This window comes from Arabidopsis lyrata (genome assembly GCF_000004255.2).
Source record: "Arabidopsis lyrata subsp. lyrata unplaced genomic scaffold ARALYscaffold_1, whole genome shotgun sequence".
NCBI classification, from domain to species: Eukaryota; Viridiplantae; Streptophyta; class Magnoliopsida; order Brassicales; family Brassicaceae; genus Arabidopsis; species Arabidopsis lyrata.
The window spans coordinates 4,383,362-4,400,293 of NW_003302555.1; the positions used below are offsets into that span (position 1 = coordinate 4,383,362).

The following is a 16,932-nucleotide window of genomic DNA, read 5'->3' on the forward strand; positions in this document are numbered from 1 at the left end:
GTTTTAATAGAGTATGAAGAAACTTGTTCTTATTGATAAGATAAAATGTATTACACACAATGATGTTATTGAGTTTGACTCGATCTACTTATACAACACGAAACAACGTGTACGTACATGTGTTAATCGAAAAGACACAACTTTACGAACAGACACAACTATACGTACGTACATTCATGACTCTTACGTAAATAACTAACTTATATGAATACGGCTTTAGGTTATATGACTTAGATGAGATTTGATTATAGTTCAACAATACTGTCATTTTTAATTAGAGGGTCTGTTAACAGAAAATTAATCATGTTAACATTGTCTGTTAACTCACTTAACGTCATGCCTAATATGGCCAAGTCAATGAAAGTTTGGTGTTTATTTGGAAAGTCAACATAAGTTTAATATTTATTTGGAAAGTAAACATAAGTTTGATATTTATTTCGTTTCGTCGTGAGTTGAGGATTTAAATCAACGTTTTGAATAAGTTGGGGATTTTAATGACATTTTTCCCAATGTCAAATATGCAAATCTACATTTAAAAGTAATTCAAATTTTTATTGATCTTAGTATTATTTTCCCACATTAAAATTAACATGAAACGTGGACACTAAGAAAATTGTTTCATCGCCAGTGTTGGCAGTTGCAGGTGGGGACAAGCTCTGAGTTTCCATGTTCCTTCCAAAGTCAACAGATCAAAGCAGCCTCTTTGACCAAAAGAATCCAACTTTTTGTTCCCATCTTCCTCAACTCTCATGGCCGCCAAAATCAATCACTCACTTTCCACCACCAAAAACCTCAAATTCTCCAAACCCATATCTCCGATTTCACCAAAATCCAACACAACCATGCCGAAACCGATTCTCTTTCTTCTTCTTTCACTCCTCTTCTCCTTGTATCTCACAGCCTGCGTTGCTCAATCACCATCACCAACTTGTCCTTTAGATTTCTCTCATGTCCTAACAATCCCATGGAACACAACAGACTGTCGAAGCTACGACAAATCAGCTGATAGCAAGAACAGTTGTTGCCAATCTGTCTTAACTCTAATCGGAATCCCTCTAGCTCATCGTCTCAAACAAACTTCCAACTTCCGTCTCCCAAATCTCGCTACTTCAATCTCTTGTCTCAACAACCTCCAAACGAAGCTTAATTCACTCTCTCTATCTTCGAATCTCACTTCCCTCTGTTTCGATCCGAATCAATTCGTCATCAATAACGAAACCTGTGCTGGAATCCAAACGACTCAAGATTGGGTCTCTCGTCTTGGTCCCTCGACGGCGCTTGATTCTGCTTGTAGCAGTGGTCTCACCGATCTCACGCGATGCGACGCTTGCGTGGCGGCTGGGTTTAGGGTTCAGAAACAGCTGATCACTTTGGACGGTAATAGCTCTCACGGTGTTTATTGTTACCATTTCGCTGTTCTTTACGCTGCTGGTATTGTTAACAAGAAAGGACCTGAGAGTGATGATGCTTTGTCTTGTCTCTTTTCGTTGAGTTTGAGATCTCCATTGAGCTCAAAGAAGAAAAGACACACGGTGGCTCTGGTTTTAGGGATAACCGGAGCTGTTTTCGGGGCTCTGGTTATTGCTGGTTTGATTTGTTTGTATTTCCGGTTTGGTAAAGCTGTTAAAGGAGGAGAAGTTGGTTGGGAAGATCAAGAGTCTAGACCGAAATGGAGACCAAACACTGGCTCAATCTGGTTCAAAATTGAGGAACTAGAGAAGGCTACGAATAATTTCTCGCAGAAGAATTTCATCGGTCGAGGCGGGTTTGGTTTTGTTTACAAAGGGGTTTTACCAGATGGATCGGTTATCGCGGTTAAGAAGGTGATAGAGTCTGAGTTTCAAGGGGATGCAGAGTTTCGTAATGAGGTTGAGATCATTAGCAATTTGAAACATAGGAATCTTGTTCCGCTTAGAGGTTGTAGTATGGTGGATGATGATAGTGAGAGTCAGAGATATCTTGTTTATGATTACATGTCGAATGGAAATCTCGATGATCACCTGTTTCCTCGGGGTGAGACTTCGAAGATGCCATTGAGCTGGCCTCAGAGAAAGAGCATCATTTTGGATGTGGCCAAAGGGTTGGCTTATCTGCATTACGGTGTGAAACCCGCGATTTACCACCGGGATATCAAAGGTACGAACATATTGTTAGATGTCGATATGAGAGCGAGGGTTGCGGATTTTGGTTTAGCTAAACAGAGTAGAGAAGGAGAGTCTCATCTCACTACCAGAGTTGCGGGTACACACGGTTATTTGGCTCCAGAGTATGCGCTCTATGGTCAATTAACCGAGAAAAGCGATGTTTATAGCTTCGGGGTTGTTATATTGGAGATAATGTGTGGAAGGAAAGCTCTTGATCTGTCTACTTCCGGATCACCAAACACTTTTCTGATCACAGATTGGGCTTGGTCGTTGGTAAAAGCAGGGAAAACAGAGGAAGCTCTTGACCAGTCTTTGTTGAGAGAGGAAGGCTCAGGGATGTCGAATCCGAAAGGGATAATGGAGAGATTCTTGCAAGTTGGGATTTTGTGCGCTCATGTATTGGTTGCTCTAAGGCCAACAATATCAGATGCATTGAAAATGCTTGAAGGAGACATTGAAGTCCCTCCTATTCCGGATCGACCAGTCCCGCTTGCGCATCCTTCATACCGCATGGACGGAAACGGATTCACAATATCGCCTACGCTTAGCGGACTACAAATACATTCCGGAGATATGCTCCGATGAAAAACTAGGCTCATGTTTGGAGTTTAGATTTTATTTTGTAAATATTTGAAAGCAACGTCTTTTGATCACATCATGTAAACCTATTTCAAAATATTGTAGTATATCTCATAAGAAAACATATAGTTCCTTTTAGAATTCTATTCTAAAATCAAATTAGAGGAGAAGGCTGAGATGTGGGGTTTCCGGTGACGAGGACGGTGGCTGGTGGAGCCCTGCCGGTACAAGTGCAAAAGACAAAAGTTACTAAGGCACTCACATTTGGTGCAGTCGTAGCACCACAATCCGCAGTGGTTCACAGTGAGGCACCGTCTTGACACTATTGGTCCCCTAGCCTCAGCCACCATGTAAAATTCTGCAACCATCATAATTTGTGTTTTTTTCTTCTCCGTTGCAAAATTTATATGTATATCAACTTGCCTCACCAACATCGGAATCTGATCCTGGTGGTTATGAAAGTAGCTTGGCCTTGGCCACCTCTTAGAAAGAAAAGAACTTAAATCAAAAAAATTAACAAAAAAAATACAATGAATTATGCAAGTTTTTTCAGACAGAGGTTTGTATTATATAACTCTTTAAGAAAAAATTATATTATTTTTGATATATCTATGGTTTACAGTAAGAATTAAAAATCTATACCATCGAAAATTAGTCCTTTGCAAAACTTACTTCTTTTTTTATATCTATAATTTCGCAAAACTTTTTTTGATAAAGAATAATTTCGCAAAACTTATTACACCGAATAAACTGTTTATGAAGAAATCGTTGGGAAAAAAGGCCAGAATTATCTTGTAAATATAAATAATTATACAATCTAGTTTCTCTAATTTTACGAGACTGAAAGTGAAAGAACCAGAAGAAAAATATATCGCATGCAAATTACCACAAAAAAAAAAAAAAAGAACTTACGCGTTGCAGTGATAAACAGAGAGGCGAAGAAGACCAACTTAAGCATTTTTGTTTCCATTTTGTTAGTCTTTATATTTTGTTTTTGATGAACTTTTTTAAAAAAATCTTGATGCAACGTATATAGAGGTGAATGTATTTACAGGGAGAAAACACAATCATGCCAATTTATTGTTTTTTTCTTCAAATGATGATATCAATTTAGATAAGAAGGGGAAATAATCTACTGGTAGATTATCTTCCTTATAATTTGAAATAAATAGTAAAATATACTGTATACTAGATTTGAACCCGCGGTAAACCGCGGGGCTATAATTTTTTAAAAAAAATCTAAATATAATTAGTTTTGTTTATTAATAGAGAGTATAATAAAATATTTCGACCTATTTTATAAATATACCATCCATATATCTATATTAATAATTTTGAGTATATTAATTGTGTTTTAGGTTTAAATGGTATATCTATATATACACTTAAACGACATTTGGCTTTCTTCTTCTTCTTGCCTCAGTTTAGGAGAAAGATTTTTCTTGCGGTACACCGCGGAGCTATTATTTTTTTTAAAAAAAATTTCTCCTTAAACTTCCAAATCTAGATTTTACCCCGCGGTACACCGCGGGTCAATTTTTTTATAACTAAAAAATTATTTTGCAAAATTTTAAGTTGTATTTGTTTTGTTAATATTGTTTATTTTGTTTAGTGTTTCTGATTTTATAATTAAATTTTGATTTTTAATTCTAGGATTTCATCCATAGTATATTGTTTAATATTAATATTGATCTAAACCCGTTGCACCATATAACCTCGTCCCGTAAAATTAAACATCATTTGTTATTTTTTTTGAATAATATTTTTATCCACTACGGGTTGCAGGTTCATGCGGCTAATCCCGTAGAGAGTTGCGGGTTTGCGGATCCACCCGCCAAAAGAGAAACTATCTTTTGAAACCCTTTGTTTTGTTTAGAGGTTTTAAGAAAATATCTAGGCCTGGGCATTCGGGTACCCATTCGGGTTCGGTTCTTTTTTTTGGGTATCGGGTCTATTCGGGTAGGGGGTCAAGACCCATTCGGGTATTCTAAAAATTTGGTTCGGGTTCGGTTCGGGTTCGGGTCGGTTCGGGTATTTTAATAAAAAAGCAAAATACCCGAAAATAACCAAAAATACCCGGAATGTTTTCGGGTTCGGGTCGGGTTTGGGTTTTTAACTCATATATACCCAAATCTAACCGAAATACCCGATTTCTCGAAAATACATTGGTTACTCTTTACCCAAATATAACCAAAAATATCTAAAATACCTAATATATTCGGTTTTATGATTATAATTTTAGGTATTTCGGGTATTATAAAAATAAAAATAACTAATATTTTTAGGTGTATATTTGTATTCGGGTACATTCGGGTATATCCCTAAAAAATAATTTTCATTATATGAAAAAAAGAAGTAGAAGAAATTGTAGTATCAACATTCCCGATTTTTACATCACTTTTTTTTTTTTGTCATCTGGATTTATTATTTATTGCAAATTCTGAGAACTGTTACAATTAATTTTTTTTTTGCAGATAAAAATCAGAAATTAACTAAGTCGAGATTTTTAAAAAGATTGTGTAGAGATTTTTGGTAAATTATTGAGAACATATTTGATTTCAGAATCTTTACTTAAATAGATAAGGAAAGATTTTGTAGAGACTTTTGCTAAATATATGAGAAATGAATTTCAATTAAAAATCTTTACTTAAATAAAACAAATCTAAATAATTAATGCTAGTGGCATGTCATTGTAAATATTTGTCAACTTCAGGATTTATTTGCTAGTTGTGATCCAAAAATGTATATATAGATGGTAGTCAATATATATGGTACAACTGACAATTCCTTCCGACTCTTACTAGATCCACGACAGACTACACTTCCTTCTTCGTAATCTTGATGAATACCTTCAATGATCTACGACCTAGCGACACTTTCTTCTCTTCGTAGAATCCTGGCGAACAACTATAATTGTACATCGCTGGAGATCTCTTGCACACTTGCCTCCATTAATCTGCAAATTTGTTAATAAATCGCAATACCTGGAACTCGAACCCTAGACCTCTTAGTGTAGAAGCATTAATCAACCCTTGGTCAACCAATAGACAAAGGGGATTCCACAAATATGTATTTGATTTGTCAAGCATTTTCAATAGAAAAAAAATCAAATACATGTTTTACTATTTATTTTCTATTGTTAAATTATATATTTTAAAGAATTTCCTGAATCAGTTATCAATATATGTTGAATATAAATTGCTCAAACTAGCATAAATTTTAAATTTTCCAGCATTGCTAATACGCAAAAAAAATAAAATAAAAATCAATAACAAAAAAAAATAATTGTAATTCTAACACAACTTAAAACCCCCTAATCCTCAAAAATCAGACTGAAAATGTGTGTGTGTTTTTTTCATACTAAAGTTAGTTAATTTCTTAACAGTGTGGTTACTGACTTACTGTGGTAACAACAAAATTTAATGATAATTGTATAAATAATAAAACTAACGGCCAATCGCGTTTGCTGGTCTCTTCTTCAGCTACACAGATCTTACGAGCACTTTTATATATTTGTCGGTATTCCCGAAATACCCTTGTTTCGATTTTCTCACCTAAAAATCTTTGCCCCAAAAATTGCAAATTCAACGACTCCTCTCGGCGATGATGGAACGAACCTACGGCCGCCGTAAGCCGGGGATTCCGAGGACCCTATCCGACTCTCTTAACGACTCCGTTTCTCAGACTGAATATCTCTCTTCCTCTTCGTCGCCGGACATCGAGCCCATTGATTACTCTCTCCTTCCTTTCTCCAGTCAAGAGTCTTCCTCTCTCTGGCATTCTTCTTCCAGGTCAGATTTCAGAGAGGATTATCCACAGAACGGAGGCGTTGTACGGAGGGCGAAAAGAGTCAGGAACGGTGCTGAGGCTGCTGCTTTTACTTCCACTTTGCTTGAGGCTCAGGAGTTTGGTGAGCTGATGGAGCATGAGGATGAGGTTAACTTTGCGCTTGATGGCTTGCGGAAAGGACAACAGCTCAGGATCAGAAGAGCAAGCTTGTCCTCTCTATTGTCGATTTGCGCATCTCAACACCAGCGTCGCTCCTTGAGGGCTCAAGGGTAAGAAGCTTTACCCTTTTTTCATAGATTTTTCGATTTCCCCCTTCTTGTTTGGGTTTAGTTTTGTTCAATTCATGAGAAATTTTCCTAATTGGTTTGTGGGTTTTGTGAAAAAGATTTGTTTGAGTTCTGGGTTTTCGTTATTTTCCGGTCTTCTGGATTAGGGCACGATTTTATACAAATTCCCCGATGCCGACAAAATCATTGGTTTCGTTTTCTCTTCTCTGTATTCTGGGCTCTTGTAAATCAGATTTGTAATGGATTTGGTATTTGTGATATTCTGAAGAGGATTAGGGCATGAAAGTTTAGAGAACGTTGAGTATTTCTGGTTTGTCGTGGATTGGAATGGTATATTACTGAATAGGGTTGGTATCATGATGCATGTGAGGTAAGGTTTTAGGAATATGTCTAATTCTCTCCCAAGGACTGGAGATTTTGTGTTTGTCCCATTAATTGATTCTTTGGTTGAGTCGATAAGAAGTCCTAGATGGATGCTGAGTATCATGAACTCTCAGGAAAAGTTACCTAATTTTGTGGGAACTTATTGTTTCAGGATTTCCCAATCCATAATTGATGCGATTTTGGCTATTAGCCTTGATGACATACCAAGCAATCTTGCCGCAGCCACCCTTTTCTTTGTGCTAACTGCTGATGTAAGTGACTTGCAGGTGCTGTTATATATGTTTTTGATGTTTAATCTTTTAATTCGTTGACGTTTTTTTGTTTCTTATTCCCCATTTTACATTTTCCGTATATAACTTTACCAATACATTTTCATGACTCCAGGGTCAAGACGAGCACTTTATGGAGTCACCCAAGTGCATCAAGTTTCTGATAAAGCTGTTGAAACCTGTGATTGTCACTAGCACCGAAGGGAAGCCACGCAATATAGGATTTAAGCTCTTATCATTACTTAAGGATGTTGATGCAGCACGGGATCCAGTGAAAATGAATGATCCAAGCTCCAGTGATATACTTTCAAGAGTTCAGGAACTTCTTGTTAATTGCAAAGAAATGAAATTGAATGATAGCTATAAAACTGAAACAACGAGGCCTGAGCTAAGTACGAAATGGGTAGCTTTGTTGGCCATGGAGAGGGCGTGCTTATCCAAAATTTCTTTTGATGGTATTTGAACTTCTTGCCTCTTCTGTTGGAAGTAATGACTAGCTAACTATTTCAGAGATCATCTCAGAATCAATTAGATTTTGGTTATAGATGATGAAAAGTTTCTGTTCTCTCCAGTATTTATTTTGCTTCTCTAGGTTCATTTAAGCATAGAATAAGGTAATAATATTAGGTTCTCTGATCTTTTGTTTTGCTTCTCTAGGTTATAATATGGGCATAGAATAAGCCGATAATATTATGATCTTTGATTATTGTCAATAATTTATGTCATTTCCTCCCATCCAGATACTTCTGGTTCTGTGAAGAAGACTGGAGGGAATTTCAAGGAGAAACTGCGAGAACTAGGAGGACTTGATGCAGTCCTTGAGGTTGTTATGGATTGTCACGCTGTTATGCAGGTGTGAACCTGTATGTTTTTTTTTTCATTTGCACTAATATCTTGTAGTTTATGATTGCCTAGGACGTTAATAACTTGTAGAAAGCATCTTAGATTGCTACTTTTGTGATTGCTTAGGTATTTTCAGGGTCTATTCTTTTTTCTATCCATTTTACTGCTGAAACGTGGGTTAAATGAAGGTGCTTTCTTTGTATATTGAAAGAGAGATTTCTTGTTGACCGTCTTTGCAGTGGTGGATGACTTTGTTAAATGTGAAGGCACTTCTATTGATAAACTATATAGATTATTGCCAGAATACCGTCCCATGTGTACTCTTCTTTGTGCATTTAATTGTCTTAATTGCTGGCGGTGTGCAATTGCACTATGTTATATTTTTTGAGAGAATCTAATACAGATTCTATATATGCAGCGTTGGGTGGAATACGATGCACTTTCCGTCCAGGAAAAGAAAGATAATCTGCATAAACAGAGTTTAATGTTGCTTCTGAAGTGTCTGAAACTCATGGAGAATGCTACATTCCTCAGCACAGAAAACCAGGTATCTTTTATTTATATTGGTTTCTAGATTCATGACCATATTCTGGAGATTTAGACGTTAATCAGCTGTGTTATCAAGTTGCAGTATATATAACTCAGTGCCGGATATAATATATCTGTAACGCTAATTTTGTTTTTCAGAATCATTTGCTCGGATTTAAGAAATGTTTGGGTTCTCATGATTCCCGAATGTCTTTCACAGAGCTCACGATAAGTGTCATCAAGATGCTTTCAGGTTCGCAATTGATACCATGTCTTGTTCTGAATTGTTACACATGATGACTTCCGCTCGTTGTATTATCTCTTATCCTGATTACTGGTTGGATTGATGGCTAGGTCTTTACCTTCGTGGAGGTTTTCCAAGTCCTAACACGAACAATGTGAATTCTCACTATTCAAATGGTGGTAATCGTGATTCTATTTTGGAAGCAGATCGGAAAGGTAATTTATTCTTCTAGCCACAAATGAGTCCGTCTCCTCTCACTCTCTCTCTGTACTCCCCCTTTGGTCTCCGTCTCCTCTCTCTCTCTGTATTCCCCCTTTGGTCTCTGTATGATTCTATGCTAAGCCACTTCTATCTTTTGCAGTTACCAATGAGGTTGTGACAATCAGTTCAGATACATGCTCGACCTTTGGCTCTATCTCCACGAGGAATGGGAGTGTATCCCAAAGAAGTCAATCAATAATCCATTTAGATTTCTCGCCAACATCAATGTCGGGTTCTCAATCAAGTGTGTCGGGGAATGAGCCTACTACGTCAAAAACAAGAGTCGGTTCCACCATCTCTGGTTCATTTGCAGGGAGATTAGCGTCATTGGGTAATGGCATTGCCAGAAGTACTTCAAGGACTAGTCAAGCTGGAGAACCAATCTGTAAAAGAATTGGAGAGTTTGCATCCCCCGATGAAAGCGAAGATCCTTTTGCGTTTGATTTGGAAGATGCTAAACCTTCCAAGTGGGCAGTAGTGTCCGTAAACCAAAAGAAGTCTAGAGCTCAAAAGAAGAAAGGATGCTACAAACAAAGTAAAGATGAAAGTTTGTATCAGCTGTTCTCAAGCCAAGAAGAATCGTCAAACCATAGGTTGAATTCCCAAGAAGAATCAAGTAACAGAGACTGCAGTACATCGCTCCAACCATCTTCTTGTACAAATGACATAGATGAAGAATGTCTCTGTCTTTTATCTGATTGCCTTCTAACAGCCGTAAAGGTAATTTTCTTACAGTCTTTTAACACCTGTTTACTGGTCTGCGGTGAAATTCTCTTAGCTGGAGTAGCACAAATTTAGTTCATGATTATATATCTGCAGGTTTTGATGAACTTAACAAATGACAACGCTGTCGGATGTCGACAAGTTGGTGGGTGTAGAGGGCTGGAAAGCATGGCTGAGTTAATTGCCAGACACTTTCCATCTTTCACCAAATCTCCGCTTTTCAGTGAGATGGAAAAGACAGGATCGTCCCATCAGAAGAAAGACAAACATCTTACAGATCAGGAGTTAGATTTTCTTGTTGCCATCTTGGGCTTGCTGGTAAATTTGGTTGAGAAAGACGGAGTGAACAGGTTGGTAAAAACAAAATCTCAGCTTTTACTGATAACCTTTTTGAGTTTGCTGTACTGCAGTCAAAAATTAACACCATCATGTGGTTGAGTCAATACAAGTTAAACTAGTCACACTCTTTTGTCCTTAACCCTTAGTCACAGCGGGAGTGGTAATTCTTTTCTAATCAGTTAACTGATATTTTTGTAGATCACGGCTTGCTTCAGCGAGTGTTCCTATTACAAAACCAGAAGGGTTGCAAGAGAGTGAACAGGAAATGATTCCTTTACTCTGTTCAATCTTTCTCACCAATCAAGGATCAGCAGAGACCAAAGAAGAGACAACTACTTTCACCTTAGTGAGTAGCAGCACCACTGTTGTTTACTCGAGCTTCGAGATCCACAGAAAAGGCTTTTATTAATTAAACCTACTGTGTTTTCTTTTGTATTCAGGATGATGAGGAAGCTGTTTTAGAAGGCGAAAAAGAGGCGGAAAAGATGATTGTGGAAGCATACTCTGCTCTACTACTCGCCTTTCTTTCAACTGAAAGGTACTTTTTGTTTTCAGTCGTAGTATATATTTCATGATCCATCTAAACTTTCTCAAGAAACTAAACATGTTCCTGGACCCACTAGCAGTATAAGTATACGCAACTCCATCAAGGACTATCTCCCGAAACGCAATCTGGCAATTCTTGTTCCGGTTTTGGAAAGATTTGTGGTATGTGCCTCTTTAACATCTATGACTACTCAATTTCAGGCTAGGAGAATGAGAATCTCAAGATCCCTTGAAGTAATTGTGTTCTTTGTTTGTTCAGGCTTTTCACATGACTCTGAACATGATCCCTCCGGAGACACATAAAGCAGTGATGGAAGTGATTAAATCATGCAAATTACCGTAAACAGGGATCGGAAAAGGGCAATTAATTCTTCATTCTCCATTTTCTCTGTACAGCTTCTGCAAAAAAAAAAAAAAAAAAAAAAAAGAACTTGGAATGCTTTGGGGTGAGATCACTAACTCTGGTGATCACATCGATGATGTATGATATAAGGCTACAATTAGTGCGTTAGTTCTCTCTTTTAGAGTTTTACTGTTTGTCTCGGCTTAGGTTTTGTTTAGTTGTCTTTTACAGTTTTACTCATACACTCCATTCTTTTTGTAGTTTTCTTGACTAATCCCATATATACAAGTTTGCTCAACCACTTTTTCTTATGAGATCTGTTCCATCATCGTTTAATATCTTGCAAATAACGACTTAAGGTGATTGTGTATACATAAACGTCATTACGTTTTGATATTTAATCATATTACAGTTTTGAAATGTGTATCTATAATTCTTAAAGCTGCAAGGAAAAGTCGGCAAAATATTATTCATTAATCTATTTTATGAATACTTTATTAATTCGTTTCAGCCTCCTTTTAGCTCTCTCTCTTTTTTTTAGATAAAACTCATCTTTTCTCTTGTTCTTGGTTTGTTCTGTTTCCTTCCCTCTTGACTTCTCTCACTGTCGCCATCCTTCGAGCTGTGCATCCGTCTCTGGCCAGAGCTTGCCATATTGTCACACGTAAGTTCCCAGTTTTCCTACCTCGGTTCAGTCCTGAGATCTGTCGTCCTCAAGTGTATAATTGGCTGGATTCGAGCTCGGATATGTTTTGGTAACTTTAATATGCTATTTTCTTTTCTATAGGTTCAGTCATTCAGTGAGAAGACTTATCAGAGTACAAAAGCTTTTTGGTAACTAACTACATTACAACATGTTATCTAAATCACTTATTCTCTTTAATAAATGTCTTCTAAAAAGACTCAACACTTTTGTGACATTTTCAGCCGATACATAGTAAGAGGGGTAGTGAAGTCACGAGTCACTGGTTACCAAGAATCAGTTCGATCTCCTCACCCAACTCTCTTGTAAGCTTATCAGCACGATCGTCGTGCCCGCCAGCAAATGTGTAAACTCTGTATGCAAAATGAAATGCCCTCCACAGCGTTTTAGCCCATCCTGGAGTCTTATTCTTTGTGCTTGGCTTTGCCTCGCGTGATTCTGCAGTAGTTTGCGATGCAATCTTTGCTTCTCTCTTTTCCTGTGAGGTTGAACCAAGAGACTCCAGTAAAAAGGGTTTCAAAACAGTGATCAAAACATTGTTAGTCTTACCTTCAACGCCAGTTCCATGCAGCCCGAAGAGATATCAACCATTAATTCCTTAATCTGAACAAGGATATTGAAGTCGAAATGGATGTTATTGCTCTTGAACTTCTTTTCCTCTTCTGCTTTGATCTGGTCTAGAGTTTCAATCTCTTTTCTGATCTGTTTTTTTTTTTTTATCATTGGCCTCAGATCAGTTCAGCTACCTGGAATAGGAAATAACCAAAAAAAGGAAAGGCGAAGAAACTAGAAAAATCAGTATTCCTATGACTTGCCTTTGCAAAGTAACGTTCAGTCTTGTCGAAAAGCTGGTTGGCGGGAGACTCTATCTTCCAGTTCTTTAGCTCTTTGATCATACCCTGCAGCTTTGAGTATAATGCAGCAGCCATTCTTATTGCTTCGAGTTTCTTATGAGGAAATCCTTCACACCTTGCTAGAACCTAACCAAGTTTAAACATTTTGGTGATCACAGAATCAGAACATGATGAAGAAAGTTTGTGACATCAATAACTTATGTTGTTATCACTGACCTGTGTTTCATCTTCTAGTTTCTCAAGAACTGATTCAACACGATGGTGAAATTTCTGAAGCTCGGTGATGTCCTTGTTCTTGAACTTGGTAATATCTGTCTTAAGCTCATTGATTGAACTCATATACATTCGAACATCCTCTTCTATCTTCTGAAAATAAGGAGACCTGTGTAGCCATAAAATATAAAGCAAGTATGAGTTTTTGACTATTTTGTTGTTTATAAGTGAAGTGAGATGTGATTTACTTCTTTGTTATCTCAGCAAGAGCATCAGCCATTCCTTGCTTTCCGCTGGCTGGAGCGCTTCCCATCCCTCCTTTACTTCCTCCTCCAGCACCACGAGATCGTACTTCTGGATTCTTCCCTTCTAATTTTGCCTTGAGGAATCTAAAGAGGGCCCCTAAATGGGTTGATCTCTTCAGTTTACTAGTTGCTTTCTTGGCTCCCAAGCCTCCTCTTGCGCCAGGTGGAGGTGGTGGTGGAGCAGCCGGTCCTTTTCCGGCAACCATTGGAGGTTGCAGTAGTGCTGCAGCCCCTGGAGGTGGAAGCGGCGGAGCAGCCACTCCTTTTCCCGCAGCCATTGGAAGTGGTGGTGGTGGTAGTACTGCTGCACTCCTGGGAGGTGGAGGTGGAGCAGCCTGTACTTTTCCGGCAACCATTGGAAGTTGCGGTGGTGGAGGTAGTGCTGCAGTCTCTGGAGGTGGAATAGGTGGAGTCACTCCTTTTCTCACAGCCATTGGAAGTGGCGGTGGCGGTGGTAGTGCTGCACTTCTGGGAGGTGGAGGAAGTGGAGCAGCCAGTCCTTTTCCGGCAGATATTGTAAGTGGTGGTTGCAGGAGGATTGCTGCATTCCCTGGAGGTGGAGGAGGCGGAGTAAAAGATTTTGGAAAATATTCAGATTTCACTGAAACTTTTGAGAAATTTTTATCATCAATCTGGTTCTTCACACTATCTTGTTCCTCAAGAATAGCTTCTCTTGCTTTGTCCATCTTCTCAATCCTCTCTGTTTCACTCTGCTTCACTTTAACACTCTCATCATTACCATCACCGTTATTGCTCTGAGCTTCTTTCTGACTAAAATTTTGGATAGCGAGCCGCTTTACATCGATAGGACTCAGCTTTACGAGCGCTTGCATTCTCACATTCCTAGGAAGATTTGACACAGAGATTGCAAAGTCTCCAACTTTTCTCGGTGGACTCAGCACCTTTCTTGGTGTGATCGGTTGCTTCGCCAATGATTCTGATCGGCCACTAGATGTTTTAGTACTCCGCGGACTAACCTTTTTCTTCATTTCAACATTGCTGATCTCTGTCGTATTGAGCCTCTCGTTCATCACCTTAATCATTCCATCTAAAGCAGCTAACACCTTTTCCACTGCAAGAACAATTTATAGAGATTGTGTAACAAGAGTGTATAATATTAATTATCATTAGAATCTGATATGTGTTACCAAGTCGATCAGATAGATTCTTCCTTATGTTACTGCTTCTATACTTGGATTTGATGATCCATTCGTGGTCATCGATCCATGAATCTCCAATTGATTTCAAAGCGTTGTAGAAATTGTCAAGCAACTGTTTGCAATAGTTTTGATCAGAATATAAAATCACAATTTGGTCAGAGCCTAAGTACTTCACTTAGACTCTAGACACAATTTAAGTTATGAGATTTGTATAAACCTTGTCAACTTCTGCACGTCTCATATTGAGGATTTGCGAGCTGTCAATGATCTCAGGACAAAGCTTATGGAGATCTTTCATCGTACGCATCACCATCTACCATTAGCCAGAAAACAAACAACAACAACGCAACCTATCAGTCATATCTAATACAAATCAAGTGGTGGTTTTTTACCAAGGAATCGATTTTCACAGGATTTTTACCTATCTGATCGATGCTTATGAACTGGGATAACTTTTTTTTTTGTAATTGCTACGATGAGATATAGCTAGTTACAAATTCTTCACATTCTTTATTCAGTATGCAACTAACATATTTTCATTTTGTTAATGGAAAATTCACATTTTCACCTCAAAAAATAAAAGAAATTCTCATGGTGATTAGTACTTTGTGAGTTTAGGTCAAAGGTACGATTATCTGGGAAAAACAAAACGTAGGGAAGAGGTTAACGTACATTGGTTATAGAGAGATAACCGGTAAGAGGAGGAAGATCAATGATGCTTCTAAAAGTGATAATCATTCTTCGAAGCTCGACCATGAGAATAAAATTTCCTGTCCATTTGCGTGATTGGCAGCTCGAACTGGAGATCTTTGTTGCTTCTCTGTGAGCATTCTTGATATCTTCAGCCGACGAAGCAACACGTCTTGAAGTTTTTTGGCTCACGAATGGAGATCTAGACGCCTTGATCGATGATGGTGAAGAACCCGAATAAGGTTTAGCATCCTGTTTGGTCTTGCTACTTGTAAGTGGTGTTTGACCTTTTAAAGGCTGTAACAAAGTTCATAACAAACAACATAAATAAGAAAAACCATTAGAGATATCAAAACAAGTTTCGGTAACAAACAATTTAAGCGAAACCGATCAATTGCTTTACCTCAACTTTACAGGTTTTCACACTCATCATCAGCGGAGAAAACAAAGAGAATGGAGTGTTGTGATATACTTGTTGTAATAATTACATAGACTTAATCGAGTGTAAGAGATAAAACATGTGAAGCTTAGAGTGTTATTTAACGCTAACGCTCCAGATAATATTGAATCTTATCACTTATCGAATCGCGACATGTGGCATCTAAGGATAGATTTTTTTCAACATTTGTTTTTGTCAGAAATAAGAAATTACAAGCAGAAATGGAAAATTTAATTTAATTTTCAGAAGGATCCTAAAAATAGTATAATTGAGTATAGTAAAATAGGTAAAAAGAGGATATCTATAAAAGAAAAGTCAAGCTCCAATTTATGTAGTTTCATTTCTAATTTGAAATTGAAAAGTTAGGATTTTTTTTCAACTTTTTAAAACGGCAACAAGAGCATAAACTCGGACAAACAAACATGTGACAGAAGCAAACGTGCACTCCGTTCGTGCGGCCTAAGATTTTAGGCTTTAAGCTAAATACGTTCTAGAAATTTTCTTATTTTCTACTATGCTAAAAAAAAAGTATGTAGTATTAACGATTTTGTTTGACTTGAAATCAGAGTATACTGTGTTAACAAAAGACAAAGTGTAACACTTTCTTTCTTTCACAATGTAAAATATTCTTGATATTTTAGTCTTTAGGCCTAGAAAGCTCACATGAGTTATATAAAAAAAAAAAAGATGACAAAAAAAGAAGATAATATACCTTTTTTTTTATTTGTGAATGAAAATATTAATTTGATGGGTCAATGGTTCAAAATTATCTCTAATATCATCTCCAATGTATTTCTTTATTTTTGCCTTTAAAATAGAAGAACTCTATAATAGATGTGAGTTTTACTCCAATATATTCCTCTATTTTTTTTTCTCTAAACAAGAATATTCCAAATAGATTTTTTATTTCGTTTAGAATTAATACCTTTAATTTATAAAAATTGCAAATTATCCCATTTACTTTAAGTTTTACAAAACTTCATAAAAAACAAATTCTATTATTTAAATTAAACATTTATTATAAAATATATATTGCATCATATGAAAATAATAAAATATAGTAGATTTTGTGGATCCGGAAGTAATTTACCAAAGTATTAAGTAATTAGTCTTTGTTGTATTAAAATAATTATTCTGGAATGAAATTTTTTTTATATAATTTATAATTGCTAATACAAAGTAAATATTGTTGGTAAGGATGAAATATATATTAAGAAGAGATATTTTGGATGATAGGTGCATGCATGTTCTATTCTTACCCAAAAGAGAGATGATCATGTACCATATAT

General features: G+C 37.0%; 3 protein-coding genes across 4 annotated transcripts; 2 read left to right on the forward strand and 1 right to left on the reverse strand.

Moving 5' to 3' along the window:
- The first annotated feature begins 617 nt into the window (after positions 1-617).
- LOC9328678 (probable receptor-like protein kinase At1g11050) lies at positions 618-2,864 on the forward strand. Its single transcript, XM_021013733.1, has one exon. It carries the CDS (start codon positions 750-752, stop codon positions 2,727-2,729), a length of 1,980 nt encoding a protein of 659 aa, XP_020869392.1. The 5' UTR covers positions 618-749; the 3' UTR covers positions 2,730-2,864.
- Positions 2,865-6,232: 3,368 nt separating this feature from the next.
- On the forward strand, positions 6,233-11,590 carry LOC9325910. Of its 2 annotated transcripts, none has more exons than XM_021012812.1 (13): positions 6,233-6,781; positions 7,335-7,449; positions 7,568-7,907; positions 8,193-8,305; positions 8,714-8,842; positions 8,983-9,076; positions 9,178-9,282; positions 9,429-10,048; positions 10,148-10,401; positions 10,589-10,736; positions 10,831-10,928; positions 11,017-11,098; positions 11,196-11,590. In XM_021012812.1, exons 1-13 carry the CDS (start codon positions 6,327-6,329, stop codon positions 11,277-11,279), a joined length of 2,637 nt encoding a protein of 878 aa, XP_020868471.1. In that variant the 5' UTR covers positions 6,233-6,326; the 3' UTR covers positions 11,280-11,590. The 2 variants fall into 2 exon arrangements, with proteins under 2 accessions (XP_020868471.1, XP_002889846.1); XM_002889800.2 differs by having other exon boundaries at positions 6,234-6,781; positions 7,335-7,434.
- A 437-nt stretch (positions 11,591-12,027) lies between these two features.
- Positions 12,028-15,714, reverse strand: LOC9325911 (uncharacterized protein At4g04980). Its single transcript, XM_021012813.1, has 9 exons — positions 15,608-15,714; positions 15,187-15,501; positions 14,732-14,827; positions 14,503-14,626; positions 13,298-14,426; positions 13,053-13,218; positions 12,798-12,962; positions 12,532-12,684; positions 12,028-12,460 (listed from the first exon to the last, which is right to left on the reverse strand). The coding sequence occupies exons 1-9, from the start codon at positions 15,635-15,637 to the stop codon at positions 12,242-12,244; spliced, it is 2,397 nt and encodes a 798-aa protein (XP_020868472.1). The 5' UTR covers positions 15,638-15,714; the 3' UTR covers positions 12,028-12,241.
- Between the last annotated feature and the right edge of the window lie 1,218 nt (positions 15,715-16,932).

Excerpts from the sequence above, each read along its gene's own strand:
- LOC9328678 (XM_021013733.1), top strand. The coding sequence starts at position 750 with ATGGCCGCCAAAATCAATCACTCACTTTCCACCACCAAAAACCTCAAA.
- LOC9325911 (XM_021012813.1), bottom strand. The coding sequence starts at position 15,637 with ATGATGAGTGTGAAAACCTGTAAAGTTGAG. Across the intron at positions 13,219-13,297 it reads CTTGCTGAGATAACAAAGAA|GTCTCCTTATTTTCAGAAGA; the intron begins GTAAATCACATC and ends ATGGCTACACAG. Across the intron at positions 12,461-12,531 it reads GCATGGAACTGGCGTTGAAG|GAAAAGAGAGAAGCAAAGAT; the intron begins GTAAGACTAACA and ends TCAACCTCACAG.
- LOC9325910 (XM_021012812.1), top strand. The coding sequence starts at position 6,327 with ATGATGGAACGAACCTACGGCCGCCGTAAGCCGGGGATTCCGAGGACC. Across the intron at positions 8,843-8,982 it reads TCCTCAGCACAGAAAACCAG|AATCATTTGCTCGGATTTAA; the intron begins GTATCTTTTATT and ends TTTGTTTTTCAG. Across the intron at positions 11,099-11,195 it reads CGGTTTTGGAAAGATTTGTG|GCTTTTCACATGACTCTGAA; the intron begins GTATGTGCCTCT and ends TTGTTTGTTCAG.